At 46.9% G+C, this 21256-nt stretch overlaps 1 protein-coding gene across 1 annotated transcript in view; it reads left to right on the forward strand.

Moving 5' to 3' along the window:
• The first annotated feature begins 2668 nt into the window (after positions 1-2668).
• The window catches only part of NGEF (neuronal guanine nucleotide exchange factor), a 40053-nt gene continuing 21465 nt past the window's right edge, over positions 2669-21256 (forward strand). The window contains exons 1-3 of the mRNA XM_022567990.3: positions 2669-2976; positions 3690-3832; positions 9149-9444. Coding sequence (XP_022423698.1) covers positions 2870-2976; positions 3690-3832; positions 9149-9444 — 546 coding nt within the window. The 5' untranslated portion in view covers positions 2669-2869. The remainder of the gene's footprint in view (positions 2977-3689; positions 3833-9148; positions 9445-21256) is intronic.

Genomic DNA, 21256 nt, shown 5'->3' on the forward strand with positions numbered 1-21256 from the left:
GAACGCCTGAAGGCTGCTACATAAATAAGAATCCACTTTGTTTCCAATATTTACCTTTTATAACCCAAAGGAAGAAATAAAGAATCTTTAGATATAAAATAACTAAATTTTTTTAGATAAAATATATAAAATAACTAAATATTTTTTAAAAAACATATCATTAATTCCTTAACAAATGCTTACAGAGCACCAACAATGGACTAATCAAGTATAAATATTTGAAATATTTACCTCTACTTTATTTTGTGAATGATTTAGGGCAAAATGTCAGTTAAATGGAGATTTTAATCATAGCCTGCCCAATAAGCACTAAGTAGGATTGAAAATAGAACATGGGGAATTTAGCTTAAGGTTATATGCCTTCAGAACACAGTGACTTTCTAAACTGATTTTATAATTAGAAGGGTATTTTTAGCTTATTTTTCAATTGGAAGGTTTTATTATACTCATCTTAATACATGTAATTCACTTGAATATTTTCTGATTTTTAAAAAAAAATGAGTCTTTTCTCCTCAGTGCAACCAAGTGTGAAAGTGACAGCTTCCACTTGGTGTTACGTCGAATTTCAAGGGCGGTGAAACCATGCAGAGCAGCAGGTCCTAGTGACTGCCCAGCCAGTGCACCTCCTTGGACCGCGATGAAAGATGAGTGGGACACCAGGGTGCCCACCCTAGAGGAGCCCATGTCTTAGTGTAAGGATGGCCCTCTTCAAAGGGAATTACAGTGCCAGGCAATGCCACTGGTTATACAGGGTTAAGGGTCTGGTGGGGATGCTCCAGGGAGCCTCAACCAGTAACGGTGAGGATTTGGGGGGTAAGGTGGGCAGTTCTAGCCAAGGAAGATGGCAAGGAGTGGGACACCTGGTAAAGAGCCCATTACAGAGGCAGAAGGTGGCCTTCGCCCACAGGGGATGGGACTCCAACAGAGGTTTTTAAGCAGGGGAGGGACAAAAGCCGACTCATAGGTTAAAAAGGAGACAGAGAGAAGGGTGGACAGAGAAAAGGATGGACAGAGGGAAGGAGAGGTCTAAATACCAAGGAGGGGACAGCTTTGAAAGCTTTTGGGGATCCAGGGGGCTCAGTGAGGCATTGACATGTGGGGTGACAGGAGGTACAGGAGCAGTTGAGGCTGTCCCTCACGTTCTGCCTGGCCTCCTGGTTGGCTGCTGGTGGTGGTGGGGATGTGAGTGTTTAGCAGACATCCAGGTGAAGACTGCCAGTGAACAGATGAAAATGTAGAGCTCAAGAGAGGGCTGTCCGGAGATACGCAGAATGAGTCAAGAAAGGAGTGGCTTGGGTTGGAAAGACAGAAGACCTGACGGTTGTCACGCAAATATTATGAGGCCTTAAGGGCAAGAGGAGATCAGACCTGTCCGTTCTGGCCCCTCGAGGGGAACGAGGGCTAAGAGGCAGCTTTAGGAACTGGTTTGCGTCAACCTGAGCACCGATGGAATGCGTAGGACGGCCGGCGTTGCCAGCTGAAGTCTGGGAAAGGGAGTTCCCCTCTTGGCAAAAAGGCCCCTTTCTAAGCTGCTTTCTCTCCTTTTCCACTCCAACACTCCCTTTACAATTGCCGCGCTCTAGACGGCTGGCTAAGGAATGCATTAAAGCCAACCTACTAACTAGTAAGTGAACCCCTCGCAGCAGGAGTATTTGCATCGAAAAACGAGGAATTTGTTAATTTAAACAAATGCCCCGTGGGTAGACTGTGCAGGGAAAGGTGCCGAGAAGATTTTCCACTTTGGTCTGCACAACCCACCCCCCCAGGTACCCTCCGAAGAGCGGGAACTGGCTCTGGCCCGCAGAGGCAGGCCGCCGTCCCGGCACCCGGCACCCGGCACCGCCCAGGGGAGCGGGGAGCGGAGGGGCTGCCCTCAGAGAAGGCCACCGGGGAGGGCTCCAGTTCTCTTACTGGACTTGGAGTCGGATTTTGGAGTTGTCCCTCTAGATTTCCAAGTCACACGGGACCACTCACACTCCCCTCGACTCCAGTTTCCCATTTTTGCTTGCTCTCTGTATCCGGAAGCGAGTTGAACTAGCCAACACAAAGGTGCAGATTCCGAAAGTCATTGTGACCGGGCAGGGAAACCGGGTGGAGGCTTGGGGGCACTTTGTTTCTCCTCCACTCCCTCCCCTATACCCACCCCGTGCTGCTAGGACCTCGGGGTAGCCGGGGTCAGCCAGACTCGTCCGGGAGAGGCTTCCGCGCTGGCCCCCCCTCCATAGTCAGGTCAGGAGCGCATATCCTCGAGGGTCCCTCGAGGCTGGGCCCGGAGCGACAGAGGCGGGGGTCTCCGGGCGGGTCCCTGTGAAGGACCTCATAGGATGCGCGGGGTGGGCAAGGCGGAAGTTCGAGGGCGCGCCGGGCAGAGGGTCACCTCGCCCCTACCTTCCAAGCTCGCCCCGCGAGCTGGCGGGATGTGGCCAGACGGCGAGGAGGGGGCGGGAAGACGAAGGCGCAGCTCGCCGGCCCCCACCCATCCTGCCCTCCTCGTCTCCCCTGCCGGGGCAGAGCCGCGGCAGAGGAGGGAGGCGCGGACCTGGCCGGCGGTCCCGGGCAGCAGTCGGCGCCCGCGGGCCCTGGGTCGCACCCAAGGCCAGGCTCCCCCGCCCGGCTGCCGCCGGGCCTCGCCCCCGCCGCGCGCGCGCCCCACCCGCCTCCCCCGTTGCTGTGGCAACGCCGGGAGCCTCCAGGCGCGCGCCGGGACGCCTGCTGGAGCTCTTGGCAGCGGCGGCGGCAGCGGCAGCTCCGGCTCCAGCTAAGCGCGCTGCGACCCTGCTCCGAAGACCGCTCGTCGCCCCCCGCCCGGCTCCGGGTCCCCAGCGCGGTCCCCGACCCGGCCCCAGAGCCTGGCTGGCTGCCGGCCCCCATGGAGCTGCTGGCCGCAGCCTTCAGCGCCGCCTGCGCCGTGGACCACGACAGCTCCACCTCGGAGAGCGACGCGCGCGACTCAGCGGCGGGACACCTCCCTGGCAGGTGAGGACGAGCGGCCGTCCCGAGCCCTGCGCGCCACCACTGCGCGCCTGTGGCCCCAGCTTGCGTCCCTGGTCGGGGACGCCTACCCGAACTGCCTGTCCCGCGCCCCCCGCCCTGCGGGCCCCGCAGCCCCTCACTCCTCCCGCGGCCCCCATCGTGCCCGCAGGCCGCCTGAGGTCGGGGGTGCTCCCCAGCCGGACCGCCGACACCCCTGTTCCTGCCTCGGACCGCCTCTCGCGCCCTCTCTCGGGCGCCCTGGGCGCACGCGTCCCGTTCGGTGGCCCCTCTCCGCGCTGCGTGGCCCTGGGACTGGAGGATCGCTACCCAAAGGGGGCCGGGGGCCGTGTGACAGCGAGCGGCGCGGGGTGCGCAGCGAGCGCAGGGCCCCTGGCCGCTGGACCCGTCCGGGCGGCGGGGCGGCGCCGCGAAGAGGGCAGGACGCGCCAAGTTTCCGACGCCTGCCCGCGAGCTCCGAAAACATGAAGGTTTGGGCGGGCTGGTGTGGGAATGAATTACCCGGTCGCGCCCTGATGCGGTGACAAAAGGGGCCTGTGGGGCCTGCGTGGCAGGGAGCGGCGGCGGCCGCTCGGCCTGGACATCCTGGTCAGGGTTCATCTGGCCAGGGCCGCCTGTGCGGACGCCTCTCGCGAGCTGGCCGAGGTGTGTCGTTGCTTAAAAATAACCGGCTCCTGCCTCTCCTCTCTCTCTGGCAGCGAGTCGTCCTCCACCCTGGGAAACGAGGCCACACCCGAGGAGTGCCCGGCCCTCCCCGACAGCCCCACCACGCTCACCGAGGCCCTGCAGATGATCCACCCCATTCCCTCCGACTCCTGGAGGAACCTCATCGAACAAATAGGTGGGTGTCCCCAGCGGCGACGGGGCGTCACTGGGGGAAACGTTGGTTCCTGGTGGACTCTGAGGGCTCACCCTGCTTGTGGGATGCCCTTGCATTTCCCCTGGACAGATGTTTCTGACAAGGAAGGTTACTGACATATTTGGTTCTAAATGGTTCCAGAGGCAAAACTGCCGCGTTTTAATAGTGGCTGTATAATTGGGCTTTAGCAAATGCATTTCTTTCCTGCTCTCTTGGAGAGGTGTGCTTGCCCAGCTCTTTCCTGGGGAGGGCTCTCTGTCCTCTTGTGTCTTCTGCCAGAAAGTCCAGGGGTTAGGTGCTTATGGGCCATGCAGGAGGGGACGCTCCATGCGTACCCCCGTCATCTCCACCCGGGGGCCTGGGGAAGACCTGTAAAGGGAGGGGACCCTGCAGAGGGGACTTGTGGAGACAGTCAGACTGACTGGGGCAATTCAGGAAGGGGTGGCAGTGGCAGACTTTGCACAGAGGAAGGAAAGGTAAGTAGAGAGAAGCTGAGAGCCCCAGAGGCCCCTGGGTTAGGAAGGGAAGCCTGGCTCCACCTGCCTGTCCAGAGCATGGTCAGAAGTGCAGGGCATAGCCCGCGTGTCCAGCTCCTGCACAGCTGCAGTTGAAGCTCTGTGAAAGCAGAAAGTGGATTGAGAAGGCATCCCCAAAACCCGAGCACTCGCATTTAAAAGCCAAAGATTGCTGATGACATCAAACTAGCTCTCATCTTCATCACCAGAGGCGGCCACAAGTGGGTGACGTGGGTTCTTCGGGAATGGTACGGCCTAGAAATCTTTCTGTTCTTCAGGGTTGTCAGAGCAGAAGTTTATTCATTAAATTAAAATTTTGGCTTGAAAATTTTCTTTCCTAAATTCATCATTATTGTTCTCCATCCCAAACACTCAGACGGACATGAAGTGTCTCCAATGGAAGTGGAGCTTCCATTGCCCCAGGAGACCCATGTTTAGGAGACTTTTTGGGCAGGTTCCCTTTCCGCTGGCTGGGGTTTATTCTGGACTGAACCCTGGGAGGAGCTGAGCCCTTGCAAAGCTGAGGGTGGAGCACACACTGCATGCTGTTAAGCAGTGCTGACTCCAGGGGTATTGTTCCTAGTGGGCCCCCTGCGTGTGGGCTGGGTGGTGATGGTGGTGGCGGCTTTTCCCTTTGTTTGCTGGCGGAAATGGAGAGGGGCTGATCTGAGGACAAACACACCCGAAAATCCCTTTCTTCCGCCTCTACCACATTGCCCTTTATGGCGAGGAGGGCCACCTCGGCCTTGGCATGTGCTGGAAGCCTCGAATTCCACCCTCTAGAAAGGGATCCTCTGGCTGAGATCAATGTCAGGACCAGGAAGGAAATCGAGGTGGGAGTGGGGAGATCCGTGCCTCCTCTCACGGAGAGAGAGGCTCCCTTCTGCAGTGTGGGTGTGTGGAGACCTCCTTCCTGGAGAGCCCGTGGCATAAGCTCAAAGCTGGGAGTCGGGAGCTCTGAGCTCTGGTACCTGCTCATCCTGGCCCTCAGTTTCCTCATTTGGTAAACAGTAGAGACTAACATTCTGAGGCTTTTCTCCCACTATCTCCTGGTGTAATGGTGACTATGTGTTTCTGACTCCTGGGCTGGATCCATGGTCGGTGCTCAACAGATGTGCTGAATGACAGCACAGGACCGAGGCTGCCTTCTCACATCCTTCATCATAGACTCGAGGCTTATGCCAAGCAGGTTGCTACAGGAGGCCAGCTGCTTTTAGCTCACCGAATGAAGTGAATTCTTTGCCGGGTATCAGGAAAGGACAACGCGTTCCTAAAGACACAGTGGAATTAAGGGGGAAGGAAAGTGGGAAGGCTATATGGGCATCTTGTAGACCACTGTGTTGAATTTTGCAGTGGCTCCCACCCAGGCAAGAACAGAATGATGCCAGGACTATGCATGATGTGGTATACAGCTGTCATTGTAGTTGGTGGTGGCCCTGAAGATCATAGACCCTGAGACCCTGTGATTGTGTGTGTGCACACGTGTGTGTGTGTGCTGTGGTTGTCTCTGGCACCTAACAACTGCTTGGTGCATAGAAGGTGCTCACTAAAAATAAATGAATTCTCTGCCCTTTAGAAGTTTCTAGCTGAAGGATTCAAAGAAAAAAATTATTCCCTTCCGAAGGTGAGATTTTGAAGGACTCCAGGAACTTATCCTCCTTCTGCAGGGTAGCTCAGCCAACCTGATATAGATCATTTTAATTAGGAGAGATGGGAACTGAGCCTTCTAATTCTGCACGAATATAATACCAGGTGCCAGCTTTTACAGGTAAAATCAATTTTGATTACTGAATGTACAAAAGAGAAAATAGAAAAACATGATATATCAACAGTATATCTCTACTCCAAAAATTTAATCAGATAACATAGCTCCTCAGGTAAGGCTAATAAAAATAAACAGGTCATGAAAATGGTTACACAGTGTGTCAGATAACTCTTTGTAATCATAGTAACTCCAGGAAAATGCGTGTTTAAATTCATATTCTGAAGACTTCAGAAAGAAGTATGAAGTTTTAAGAAAATGCTAAGATTACTTGTATTGGGAGTCTTTGGCTGAGTGTAATAGAATATCCAGCACCCCCCCCAAAAAAAATGACCTTAAAGAATGAAAGTATTCTATCTCAGTTGACTCCAGGAATGAGGTAGGAAATTCTGCATTTGGTTCATTAAGTCAATCAACCACCTAGTTCCTTTCCCTCTACCATTCTCAGCATTTGGGCTTCATATCACAAGATGGCTGCCAGAGCTCCATGCATCACATCCTCAAGCAACCATGTATAAAAACAAAAACAAAAAAAAAGAGCAGTTTGTCTTCAGATGTCTCCTAGGGAGGGACATCTTTTTGAGAAGCCCTTCTTAAATATGTAAGATGTCCCCTTAGTCTCTTTGGCCAGGTCATGTCACATGCTCATGTCTAAACCCAGCAGTGGCAAGGGGAAGGGAACCATCATGGTAGGCTTTGATCAGTCAGCATTCATCCACTTCCCTGAGCACAGACTAGGTCAGCACCCAGACAAAAGCCCTCCCTGCCAGCTGGGAAGAAGGGCTGTGAGGGGATAGAGGAGAGGCAGCCACAGTGTCTGCCACAATGTGATTTCAGAAATATTACTTTCAACCCAACTACCCACAATGCTGATGCTTTTGTCTCATTTCAGCATATGTATCACATCATCATGTGAGATGTTGGAGATAGCATTTACCCATGATTTACCCATCATGCTGACCCATGATACACACGATGTGCCATGTAGCATGCATAAGCCATATTTTTGAACTTTCAAAAAGATGCCAAATTGGTTAGATATTTTTGAGAAGCTTGGAAACTGCATTTTTAAAGGTGTTCAACTCAACAAATATGTGAGTACCTACTCTGTGGGAGACACTGTGCTAAGCTTTGAAAAGTGAATCCAAGTCAACTCGTGGAATCCTGGTTTCTTTAAACCTCCGTGAAAACAGTATCGGAATCACAGGAGATTAATTGGTTCGATGTTGGCAATAGTAATCATATCTTATGCTCATGACTGAACCGGTTTATGTAGTGACTTTAAACCTCTGTCTTTATAGATCTTCAATTTGGGTTGCATTTAGCATAGATTTAGATTTTCTTTTTCATTCCTTTGTCAGATTAACTCCATGTTGTAATCGCTGGATTGTAACGTAAAATCACAGGATCTTTTTTTTTTGAAGTAAATGTTATACTTAGCATAAAGCCTTTATAATCTAGCATTATAGAATGAAGGAATGAAGGAAGCCAACTAATTTAATCCACAAGGTGATTTATTGAGTTCCTGTTATTTATAAATTATGAATATAATTTATCCAGCCATTTTTCAGAATTTTGAAGATCGTCTGTTTTTTTCCTTCCTTTTTTGTACTGTTTAGATATATTTAACAATTAAAGAAGGAATAATAGCTAATGTTTGTACTGCATTGCATGAGAAAGTGCTTTACAAGTGGTACACTTATCCCTGCTAGAACTTTCCCGGGAAAGTCATCTTTGTTTTATAGATAGATATATCAAGGGGCCCAACAGCTTTCCCAGGCTCCAGACCAGTGCAGCTGCCCACGGGTTCTCTCCACCTGCATTCCCTTCAGGTGCACCTGGATCTCACCACCACTCCATTCCCCAATCGGAGCCTCCTCCAATATTCCTCATCTCCTTGAATAGGGCCACCAGACCCCCTTGCCAACTGGTCACCCAGATATCGTTCATGACCCAGCACCAGCCAATCACCAGGACCTGTCTTCTACCTTATAACTGTCCCTGAATCATGCACATGGCCCCATCCCTCCACCACCACTGCAGTTCAGGCCTCCATCATCACTCCCTTAGAGAACTGGCATGGCCTCTTTCTTCCCATCCACGGGCCTCCTAAGATGTAGACCAGAGCTGTTTGCCTGAGGGGCTTCCCTTTTGCCCACAGGATAGACAAAACCCTTGGGGTGACCCTCTTCTCCTCCCAGCCTCATCGCCAGCAGGACCCCCCCCCCTTCCTCTCCCCACCCAGCCCTGCTTCCCCTCTCCCTGGGCTGGGAGCCCCCTTGCCACTGAAGCTTTTCTGCTGCTCCTGGTGTGGAGAGAACAACCCTCTGCCCTGCAGCCAGGACATCCAAAATGAATTTTTCCCTGTGGAGATGCTACGTTTTTGCTGATTCCTCTGTACCCCCAAATCTCCTTGGAGACTTAGGCTGCAATTATTTCAGGTCAGGGAAGTAAGTCTGAAAGTGTGAAAGCAAAAAAGGAATGTTTCCCTTTTGAATCATAAGGTTGATGAAATATTGGCTTTTTCCTTCAAAATGAGAATTTACAGCTATTCCCATTTCACCAATGAATATACTTGAGTTTTAATATTGAAGCATTTAGGCTTTGAGAAGCATTGGGATACTGAAACATAACTGGGACATTTCCATGAGTCGACATTTCCATCGACTCTGCACACATTGGTTATTAACACGTCAAATTCTGGATTCTTGTTGTTTGCTAAGTATGTGTGTGAAAAGCATATATTTTTGTGACTGGATTTTGAATCTGTTCAGGGATTTCTTCATTCTTTGTTGAAAAAAAAAAAAAACTCATGCACGCTGATCCTTCCCAAGAGATGAAGACAGTGGTAGTTTGTTCAGTGATAGAGCCTTTTCTGAGACCTGTGCGCTTCTGGCTTTCTTTGTATTTTCACAGGCAGAGCATCAGCCCTTGATAGGAGTCCAACGCTTTGACTTAGTGATTCCAAAAGATCTTCCTCTGAAATCTTTTTCATGTCAATACAATTCCATTTGATTTCAGGGCTCCTGTATCAGGAATACCGAGATAAAGCAACTCTCCAGGAAATTGAAACCAGGAGGCAACAGGACGCAGAAATCCAAGACAATGCTGATGGGTCCCCGGCCAGTGCGGAGACCCCGGAGGAGGATGAAGGGGAAGAGGAGGAGCCTGCAAGCCCACCGGAGAGGAAGGCTGTGCCCCAGATATGCCTGCTCAGTAACCCGCACTCGAGATTCAACCTCTGGCAGGATCTCCCGGAGATTCGGAGCAGCGGGGTGCTGGACATCCTCCAGCCGGAGGAGATCAGGCTGCAGGAGGTAATGGGCTGCCCTAGGGTGGGAGCATCTGATCAGAACGTACAGGGGTTTTAACCAATGTGGGTGAGCCTTCTTCTGAGGGGTGAGACTCCCTGGCTGGTTCACCAGAGGAATTTCTTGCAGGGTACATCCATCCAGAACATGCAGGAAAATTCACAGGCAACAAAAAGTACCCAGTTACCTTCTAGGATAGCTCAACCCCAGTACTCAGTGTTCTCCACATTGCTGTTGCGTCAGGTAGTAAGATTGCGTTCTCTGAACCTTTAGTTGTTATCGTGGGGGCATTGCCGTGGCACGTGTGAACACTGATGCAGTAGGTGATGCTGAACTCACTGTGACGGTGAGCTAACTAGTCATCTGTGCTTTACTTTCCACGCACAGTCTTATCCCGCATCTTCATTTTGTAGTCGCTTGAAGCTTGGGTGGGGCTCTGAAAGAAAGCCCTTGGCCCCCTCCTGAAACGGTGTGGGAATCTGGGACTTGTGTCTCTCCCACTTCATCCGATGGTCCAGGTAGACCGCCCGTCAGTTAGGCTGAGGCAAGATCACGGAGTCACCTAATAGTTTGTTGCTAGCGAGGAGAAATAAAACATGAATGGCAATAGAAATGAGTAGCTAAGAAGTCTAGCTAAGTGTTCATTTTAGTTGAACCGAGATTGTTTGGGTATAGAGGGGAAATCTGTGGTACAGAGAGACAAGTTGGTCAATAGCAAGGGGAGAGACTGGGGGCGAGAAATGGTGACCCTGCAGGTGTGTGTCATCGTGAAAGTTAAAAGGTGAGTGCAGAGGGAAAAAGTGAAGAGATTTTTTTTTTTTAACTTGTTCAGTCCAATTCCATCCTCTCTATCCTCTCACGCTCCCTCTCGCCCTCAACCTCCACTCCCCTCCACTCACGTGTTCCTTCAAGCCATGCTTGAACTTGTTCCTATGCAGTCCTGACTCCAGATGCCCTGTCCTTCTTTAACTCTTGGTTCTCCTGCGCGAGATTCTATAGAAAGGCAAAACTGCAGATCGTGTGCACAGGTAATGACCAAGACTGAGACTAGTTCCCGACGAGGGTTATCTAACGCTGACTCGGTTGGTACGATACCTTTGCTCTTCTAGAAGGCTTGATAGCACTCGACTTTTGAAGGGCCACCGAGGTTCACTGTGTCCTGCCCCGCAGACTCAGGAGGGATGGGTTTAACCTCTGATATCACGTGTGACTTGCAAGCGGTGATTTGTAAAGGATGCCACAGTTTTTTTATGAAACTTCTGATGTCAGTAGTGTCTAGTCATCCTGATGGGGCTTATCCCAGCTTCTCACAAAGATACTGGTGAGGGGATGTAAAGAACCACGCACCCCACCAGAAGTGAAGATGCATGGTCGGGGGGATCTCCAAGAGGCAGGTGGAACTGGACTGAGGAATGCCACTGAAAGCAATCATGTGGAAGGTGCTGGAAGCCACAGAGAAATCCCCCCACAGGTGGCTGTCCACCAGCCACTGACAGAGCCATCACCCCTAACTTTTTGCTTTTTTTTTTATCATCCCTAACTTTTTTTCCTTCCAGTTTTATTAAGATATAACTGACACACAACACTGTATAAGTTTCAGGAGTACAGCATAATGATTTGACTTCCATGCATCATGAAATGACCACAAGAAGTTTAGTGAACATCCACCATCTGTATAGATACAACATTAAAGAAATGGAGAATTTTTTTTCCCTTATGATGAGAACTCAGGATTTACTCTCTTCCATATGTAACATATATATACCAGCAATCTTAATTATATTTATCGTGTTGTACATTACATCTTATAACTGGAAGTTTGTACCTTCTAACTGCCTTCATTTAATTCCCCCTCCCCCTCCCCCTTCCCCACCCCACTGCGCCCCACAGCCTGATCTCCTCTTCTGAGTTTGCTTTTCGTTTTTAAAGTATAATTGACCTACAACACTATGTTAGTTCCTGTTATACAACGTAGTGATTTGGTATTTCTGTACATTTCAAAATGGTCACCTAAACGTTTTGATTAAGTCTAGTTACAATATGCCACCATACAAAGGTATTGCATAGGTATTGACTGTATCCCCACACTGTACATTTCATACCTGTGACTCATTTATTTTGCAACTGGAAATTTCTACCTCTTAAGAGCCCTCACCTATTTCTTTCCTTCCCTACCCTCCTCCCCTCTAGCAACCACCTATTTGTTTTCTGTATCTATTTCTGTTCTGTTTGTTCGTTTTGTTTTTTAGATTCCACATATAAGTGAATCTTTTATACCTGCAAATATAATATTTGTCTTTCTCTGTCTGACTTTTTTCACTTAGCATAATACCCTCTAGGTCCATCCATGTTGTCTCAAACGGCAAGATTTTATTCTTTTTTATGAATGAGTAATATTCCATAGTATATATATACACCATATCTTCTTTATCCATTCATCTATTGATGGGCACGTAAGTTGTTTCTATATCTTGGCTATTGTAAACAATGCTGCAGTGAACATAGAGGTGCAAATATCTTTTTTTTTTTTTTTTTTTTTTTGTGGTACGCGGGCCTCTCACTGCTGTGGCCTCTCCCGTTGCGGAGCACAGGCTCCGGACGCGCAGGCTCAGCGGCCATGGCTCACGGGCCCAGCCGCTCCGCGGCATGTGGGATCTTCCCGGACCGGGGCACGAACCCGTGTCCCCTGCATCGGCAGGCGGACTCTCAACCACTGCGCCACCGGGGAAGCCCGCAAATATCTTTTGACTTAGTGTTTTCATTCTCTTCAGATAAATACCCAGGAGTGGAATTTCTGGATCATATGATACTTCTATTATTAATTTTTGAGGAATCTCTATACTGTTTTCCATATTGGCTGCACCAACTTACAATCCCACCAAGAGTGCATGAGGGTTCCCTTTTCTCCACGCCCTCACCAGCACTTATTACTTGTTGTCTTCTTGATAGTAACCATTCTGACAGGTGTGAGGTGGTGTCTCTTTGTGGTTTGATTTGCATTTCCCTGATGATTACTGATGTTGAGCATCTTTTCATGTGTTGTTGGTCAGCTGTATGTCTTCTTTGGACAAATGTCTATTCAGATCCTCTGCCCATTTTTTAATCGAGTTCGTTTTTTGATATTGACTTGTATGAGTTCTTTGTATATTTTAGATATTAACCCCTTACCAGATACATCATTTGCACATATCTTCTCCCTTTCGGTAGGTGGCCTTTTCATGTTGTTGATAGCTTCCTTCTTTGTGCAAAAGCTTTTTAGTTTGATATAGTCCCATTTGTTTACTTTTGCTTTTGTTTCCCTCGCACTATCCCTAACTTTGACTTTCATATAAAAGGGATTATACAATGCTGTTTCGCACTTGGCTTTTTTCACGCAATATTACCACCATGGGGCCTTTTTTTATAGTCCTCAAAATAAGGAAAAGCGTCTAGTTTCTGGAGGAATACTTGTTTATTTTTTTACCTTGATAATTAGAGAAATAAATAATTTGGAAAGCTTAGAGATAAACCCCAGTAGAACTTAAAACATGGTATAAACCTTCTCCCACAACAAGCCAAAAGCAGAGAAAGCAGGGATCTTGTAATAAAAGGAAAGCAAACAGTAAAAAAGCACAAAAAACAAATAGCATAAAATAAGGTGGCAGGGACTTCCGTGGTGGTCCAGTGGCTAAGACTCCAAGCTCTCATTGCCGGGTGCCCAGGTTTGATCCCTTGTCAGGGAACTAGATCCCAAATGCCACAACCAAGAGCCAGCGCAGCTAAATAAATAAATTAAATAAATAAATATTAAAAATAAAATAAGGTGGCAGAGTTCATAGCAAATGTATCTGTTATAACCACAAATGTAAATTGCTTAAATCCTCCACTGAAAGGCAGAAATTATCCAACTGATTAGAAAACTAAACCCATGACATTATCATACAGATTACAATTCAGGGCAAGAAAAGTTACCAAAGGGAACAATGAGTCATTTTGTATTGTTAAAGTTTATCACTTTATTTTTTAAAGTTTTAAAATTAAATAAGCTACTCATTAATACATTTTCATTATTTAAAAAATATGCAAACAACGCACGCTTTTGCAGGCCTTTTCTTGGCTCCTGGGTTCTCACTGGAGGACCAGCTGTGTTCACTTTCTCTCTCCTGGTAAATTACAGTCATAAAGCCCGGTGGGATTTTGGACTTCAGACACTTGTGAAAACTCTTAAGTGCAAAATCCTTGTAGATCTTTATGATGTTTTCCCCCATATTTTACACTTGTTTATTCAAGAGCAGTTTGATTTTGCTTTTGGTTTTTAGCAACTTGCCTTTAACTGACCTCTTAGAGCTTTCAGCTTACTTTTCATAAAAACAACTCTCTTTGCACTGAAAAGTCTTTAGTTTTTATCAAGTAAGGACGTAATTGCAGAGCAAGTACGACTGGCTTGCATAAGTTTACGGACAAACACGGGGCTCACCGGTGGGGAGAGAAGTGTGCGGGTGGCAGGTGGCGGGCAGCCTGTGCCCGGCTCTCAGCAGGTCTTTGCAGGGCTTTGCAGGGAAGCAGTGCACGTGACCCCGGGCACATGGGTCATGTGGAGCTGGGTTAGGAGAGCTTCTGTGTGCCTGCATCTTCACGCCCGTGGGAGACCACAGCCGTGGGATAGGTGCCCGGAAGTGGAATTGTCGGTGAAAAGTGAAGTGCGTTTTCAATGGTGGTGGATACCACTAGATCGCCATTCAAAAAGGCAGTTCAAATTTCACACTGCGGCAGTGCGAGAGAGGCCATTTTCACACACCCTCCTAACCCTGTTAGCAAACTTCTTGATTTTTGCTCTGATCTGTTGGATGAAAAATCATATCTTGTTTTAACCTGCCTGTCCTTGATGACATAAATTGAGCATCTTTTCATATGCTTATTGGCTGTTTCCATTTCTTTTTCTATGAATTGCCTGTTCTTATCCTTTGCCCATTTTTCTATGAGGTTATTTATGTTTGTCTTCTTGCTTGATAGCGTCTTCTTACATATTACAGATATGATTTGTTTATGTGTTTCAAATGTTTTCTCCCACAGTAAAAACATAGGGAGGTGATGTAGCACAGAATTTATGCACACGGCCACGGGAGCCCAACCCCCTGGGTTTGAATCCCAGTTCTGCTACTTCTTAGCTGAGTGACTTTGGGCAAGTCACTTGACTTCTCTGTGCCTCTGCTTCCTTATCTGTAAAATTGAGCTCATACACAGGGTTGTGAGGATCAAATGAGTTAGTACAGATAAAGAGCTGGCAACAGGCTGACAGCCTTCAACAAAAAGTTGTATCTTTTTCCACTTAAAAATCTTTTCTCATTTTTATAGAAAATCTGTCAATCTCTTTACTTATTTAAACCTGATCTTCTGGATGTTGTGTTGTACGATTAGGAAGGCCGTTCCCAAGAGGTGCACTTTGCAATGAAAAGATAACTGTGATGAAGTATCTTGATACGGAAGCCAAACAGAACAGTCTGTCAGAGACATGAGCAGAAGCTGTGGCACACGCTGTACTGTTTCTGTAGGATGGGACATAACAGGGATATAAGGAATCTGAAAACAATGATGCGGTTGACTGAAAATCTTTTCACTGATCTTTGTACTCTCTAAAGCTGCACTGCCCACTTTGGTAGCCCCCTGCCACACGTGGCTCTTGAGCGCTTGACACGTGGCTAGTCCTAATTGAGGTGCACTGTGTGTGTAAAATACACACCAAATTTTGCAGATTTAGTGCAAGGAAAAAGAAAGTAAACTATCTTATTAATAATTTTTATATTATACGTCGATATAATATTCTGGATATATTGGATTAAATAAGATATATTAAAATTTCCCCATTTCTTTTTACCTTTCTTTAATGTGGTCACTAGAAAATTTAAAACTGTGTGTGAGGGCTTCCCTGGTGGCACAGTGGTTGAGGGTCCGCCTGCCGATGCAGAGGACACGGGTTCGTGCCCCGGTCTGGGAAGATCCCACATGCCACGGAGCGGCTGGGCCCGTGAGCCATGGCCGCTGAGCCTGCACGTCTGGAGCCTGTGCTCCACAGCGGGAGAGGCCACAGCAGTGAGAGGCCCGCGTACCGCAAAAAAAAAAAAAAAAAAAAAGATAACAGGAAAACCTCCAAGCACTTGGAAATCAAGCAGCACATTTCTGTGGAATCCCTGAGTCAAAGAGAAAGTCTCCAGGGAAGTTGGAAATAAACTGCCCCTCTTCATGGATGATATGACTGTGCACATAGATAATCTCAAGGAATCTACAAAAATTCTTAGAACTAATAATAATAATAATAATAATACACACTGGCTAAAAATAACTTAAAGTACAATACCAAGTGCTGGTGTGGATGTGGAGTGACTGGAGCTCTCATGCGTTGCTGGTGGGATTACAAAACGGTACAGCTGCTCTGGAGAACTGTTGGCAGTTTCTCATAAAGTGAAACGTACACTTACCTGCAGCCCAGCAATCCCAGTCCTGGGTACTTACCTAGAGCAGTGTCTCCACAGCACCACTGCTGACATTTGGGCTGGATCATCCTTTGTTGGGGGACGCTCTCCCGTGCATTATAGGTTTAGCAGCATCCTTGGCCTCTGCTACCAGATGCCTGTAGCACCCCTACTCCCAGTCGTGATAACCAAAAATGTCTCTAGACCTCGCTGAATATCACCCAGGTAGCAAAAATAGTTCGTGGTTGAGAACCACTGCCCCAAGGAAACAAAAACCTATGTTCCCACAGAAGCCTGTACATGAATGTTTATAGTAGGTCTGTTCATAGTTGCCCAAAACTGGTAACAACCCAAATGTCCTTTAACAGATAGATAGATAAGCAAACTCTGGAACATTTGTACAATGGCACACCACTCAGTAAGAAAAAGAAATGAACTATTGATACACACAACTCAGATGAATCTCAGAGGCATTTTGCTGAGTGAAAGAGATCAGAAAGGTTACACAATACGTGATTCCATTTATATGACATTCTGAACATGACAAAGCTATAGGGACAGAGAACAGATCAGTGGTTGCCAGGGGTGAGGCGTAGGGGTAGGCTGTGACTAGAGTGAGAAAGGACAAGGGGTGTTTTGGAGTGATGGAACTGTTGTGTGTCTTGGTTATAGTGCTGGTTGCAAGAATCTATACATGGGTCAAAATTCATAGAACTGTACAGCCCCCAAAAGTCAATTTTACTGTACATTCATTTAAAAACTAAAGCATTGTAAAAAGAGTTAGATGTCTTCATTTTGTTAAGTACTCTCCTGGCCTCTCCCCCAAAATAAAACATAGATCTGCCTCACTCTGAATTAAGGCAAAAATTTACACAAAACATAAGTAAATCAAATCTGGAGATACACTAAAAGAATAACATTGAGCACAGAAATTACTGCAAAGATGGTATAATGTTTGGAACCAAAATTTATCATATTAATAGGCCAGAGGAGAAAAATACCCTGATCTTCAAAGAGGTTCAAAAGGGGAGTAGAACATCAATTTCTAAACAAAACTCAGAAGGATACTCTCTGAAATTTACAAAGAGTATCTCAGATCTATAACCAGCATACTGCTTAATCAAGAATCTTTGGTGACAATAAAGGTGAGAGGACAATGCTTGGTAACTCTGCGGTTGTTCTGGAAGCTGCGGCCAGGGCAGAACAATGAGGAAAGGAACAAGAGACAAACCCATAAAGAAGGAAGGTCAAAACCACCCTTATCTGCCAGTGACAGCTGCCTACTTAAAAATCCTGAGGGGAGTAAAAAATACTGGATCTCATAAGGCAGAGCAGGGAGGTGGTGGATTATAAAATAAACCTGCAAAAATTAGTTGTTTTTGTATACATCAGCAAAACCCAGGTTTCCATCAGTTAGAAAGCTCTATGGATAAGAAAAAGATAAGCACCCTAAAGAAAAATGGGCAAAACAATTCTCATAGAAAAAGTGGCTGGTGATTAAATGAAAAAAGGAAAGAAATCAAACTCACTGGTAACGAAAGAGGTACAAATTAAAGCAACATTGAGGCACCGGCATTTCAAAATGGCAGACTTTTAAATAGAAATATATTTAAAACCTAGCGTTGGGGGGATTTTTAAATGACTTTTCTTGAACACAGCTGATGGAAAGAGTATAGCAATGCTTGTATTAACCCCCTTACAAGAATATGTTTATTTACCGACTAGTGTTTCTGTTTCTAGAAATTTAGCTTGAAAAATAATCAGACGTGTACACGAATACTTAGTAGGCTGTCCATTCAAGCAAAACTTAGGGGAAGAATGGAGGAAGAACCCTAAATGCCCAGTGATAGGGAACTGTTTATTTAGTAAGACGGTGTACAACTATACAAAGACACAAACGTTAAAAAGCGTGTTTTCAAAGAATGAAATGAAATGTTTTTCATTTCAAAGAATGAAAGAATAACATATTGTTTTTAAAATGCAGGATAGAACGTTACACGTATAGAAGAGTGGGCATAGAAACTAAAGATATTTAATAAATTATATTTTTGTCATTTCCAGTGGATGAGATCAAGATATTTAAGTAAGTTAGGATCACCTAAGAATAACCACGACCACAGGCAGTAGTGAACAGCACAGGGCACACGGGCTTCAATGCATCTCTCTCTGAGTCTTTATAGACTGACTTTTCACATTTATTTTAAAGAGCTTAATGTGAGTTTCTGTTTTCTATTTTGTTCATATCTGGCAATGAACACAACACTGAGAACTTCAGACTTTATGTTCCAAATCAGTGACTTCTGCATCAGATCATCTTTTCATTTATCAGAGCAAGTCGGGCAACTTGTACTGGCAGCTCAGTCTGTTGTTGGAACACCTCTTTCTTTAGCTACAAAAGCAGCAGGTCCTAATGAACTACTTTTCACACAAGGCAAAAACCCCCAAATGATGGCCTTTTGGTGGGCCTGAATCTTAATCAGTCACTGAAGAATCAGGATTTAAGAATAAAATTGTGGGGCTTCCCTGGTGGCGCAGTGGTTGAGAGTCCGCTTGCCAATGCAGGGGACACGAGTTCGTGACGCGGGGCGGCTGGGCCCGTGAACCATGGCCGCTGAGCCTGTGCGTCCGGAGCCTGTGCTCCGCAACGGGAGAGGCCACAACACAGAGGCTCGCGTACCGCAAAAAAAAAAAAAAGAATAAAATTGTATGTGTTCCACCTCCTTTTTAAAGTAAAAATTAGGCAGCTGAAATTGGAAAGCGTTGTCTTAGATGTTGTGTAGGATTTTCTTGGTTTACTTTTTGTTTTTTAACTTTTTCTGAAGCGCTTGGTTCCCTCCTATTTGGAATGGTTTCTCAGTTACTGTTTCAGGACACAATGGTTTGAGAAAATAAGTAGACAGATATTCAAATTACAAAGTTAGGAAGGGGGCAGCTGGAGAAGGGTCAGGCGTTCAAATGGGGGAGGTGGGGACAGTCACTACGACAAACCGACAAACCATGAGGCAGCGCTTGACTCTCGCCACAGCTGACACCGTGAGAAACAAAGGGGAAGCTGGAGGTGCTGACCCAGCACTGTCCCTGGAGCAGTCGCTCCTGCCGCTGGCCTGGGTGGTGTCCCCAGATCAGATAAAGACGGACTCCACATGGTCCCCGATCTTGGGGGGCTGGCTGTGCACAGCTCGAAAAATGAGCTGGGAATGATATTTTGAGCATCTCCATGGAAACAGGGCTACATGTACACTCCTGAGGGGCGGTCCACCCAGGCTGGCACTTGTGGTGGCACCGCCCCTACGTGCCCGAACTAGACTTCCAGCCTCGTCCCCCTGGGAACGAGGAGGGAGTGACTTCCCAGGGAGCTAGCAAGTTTGGATATAACTCACAGTCTGAGTGTGCTCAGCTTCTGAAATCAGAGTTGTATTTTTGTTGTTTTTCAACTTGTTTTCACAACTTAGAACTGAAATATACTTATATTTTTTTTCCAAAAGAAAGCAGTCCATTTTAGAAGGAAATTACTTACGGTTTTTAACATGATATACTTCTATCAGAAAATTGAATCGTGATTATTTTATTTACCAGCCTTCATTGAATCATATATTTCTCTCTGTAGGATAAACCCTAACAATTCAGCAAATTAATCCCAAATTCAGAGGGGGCAGGGATCTTTGCCCCATGCTTTAAGGTGGACAGGAGCCATCACCCAAAATATCAGATAGCCCCTCTTCTATTTGATTTAGAAAGCAAGCACCTATACCTACTTTAGCAAAGTGACAGTGTTACCATTTATCATTTTTAAAGTAAATCTTTTGGATAAATAATTTATGCACCTGATATAAACTTGAAACAGAGCAAACAGAATTACAGCGAAAATAGTTCCCCCTGCCAACCCCTGGCCCTCAGGGCCAGTATGTGTGTGCTTGTGCGTGCGTGTTTGTGTGTGTTACACAAGTGGTAAACTCTATGTACACTGCTGTGTGCCTTGCTTTTTTTTCTTTTACTTAGCAAAATGTTTTGACAGTATTTCCAGATTAGCCCAAACAGAGTTCCCCATTCTTGTTTTTCTTTTCTTCCTTTTTTTTTTCTAGTTTTATGGACCTCCATTGTTTATGATGTTCCATAATTTATTTAACCAGTCCCCTGTTGATGGACTGCAACTAGAAATGTTGTGTATCAAGGATGTTCATTGCAGCATTATTTTTAGTAATAAAAGACAGATCTGTGCAATGGAATACTATGGGAATTGCTGAGTGGAACTGTTGGGTTAAAGATTACATACTTTTTAAATTTTGAGAAGATACTGCCAAGTTGTCTTCACACTTCAGCTGTATGAGAGGGTGCTGGTTCCCTATCACCAATGTGGTACAGCATCCAACGTGTTTATCTTGACCAGTGTGCAAGATCATAAATGATACTGTGTTGTGGTTTTACTTTGCATTTCTCTTGTTGTGAATGAGGCTGGGCATCTTTTCAAGCATGTGTCTTTTAAACTTTATGTCTATTTTAGTGTGTACTTTTTTGTAAGTTATCTTATTAACCAGGTCATCTTGAGAAAACGTAACAATTGGCTTGTGATGTGTGTGAGCTTGCCAAGGCTTGGGTTTGGGCAGCTGGTGGTGTGGAGGCACATTGGGCCCCCCAGGGCCTGCATGCCAACTCACATTTAATGTGTGACCCCTAGTTTCACAGCAACCCCGGGACTAGTTGTCATCACCCTGGGTGACGCTGAGGCCCCGTGGCCCCCGTGGAGGCCCCTGGTCTTGGCACTTCTTGCATTTCCCGCACTGACTAGAGACCGCGCTGCAGCAGAGCCTGGGCTCTGGAACTGACTCCATCGTAATTATTCGAGGATGAGAGAGAGGCTCTAGGGGCTGCTTCTTAACTAAAAGCCTTTTCAGAGTCACTTCTGTCCACTCTAATGCCTCTAGGGTATGAATTACTCTTCTAGCCACAGAAGTGAGGAAAGATTTGTTAATGGACAGTAGGATCACGTGGCAAGCAAGGTCTGGCAGAGCGAGGATGCAGATCCACCCAGGGTGGCCGCTGCTGGCAGCAGAAGGGCTCAAGGCCCAAAGCAGAGAGCAGACGCAGCCTCTGACGGAGGACACCGCTCCCCGGCTCCAGCTGACACCCCCAGAGGAGAGGTGAGGCAGCTCGCCTCAGTGGCTGGGGCAGCCTCAGGCCCTCGGGGGCCACGGGTTTGTCTTTGGGGTCTGTGGTCTACACAGGGGCTGAGCATCTTGAGCACAGGGCTCAGCCTACAGCCAACCAAAGTGGTCCTAACTCCCACCAGCACAAGGGCACAGAGCCTGGACTGTGACGTCCCATGGCCTCTAAGGCAGCCTGAGCCCGAGGAGGGACCCCCCCCAAACCCC

This window comes from Delphinapterus leucas, chromosome 8 (genome assembly GCF_059928025.1).
Source record: "Delphinapterus leucas isolate spDelLeu-1000000601 "Yukka" chromosome 8, BTC_Dleu_Yukka2, whole genome shotgun sequence".
Classification (NCBI taxonomy): Eukaryota; Metazoa; Chordata; class Mammalia; order Artiodactyla; family Monodontidae; genus Delphinapterus; species Delphinapterus leucas.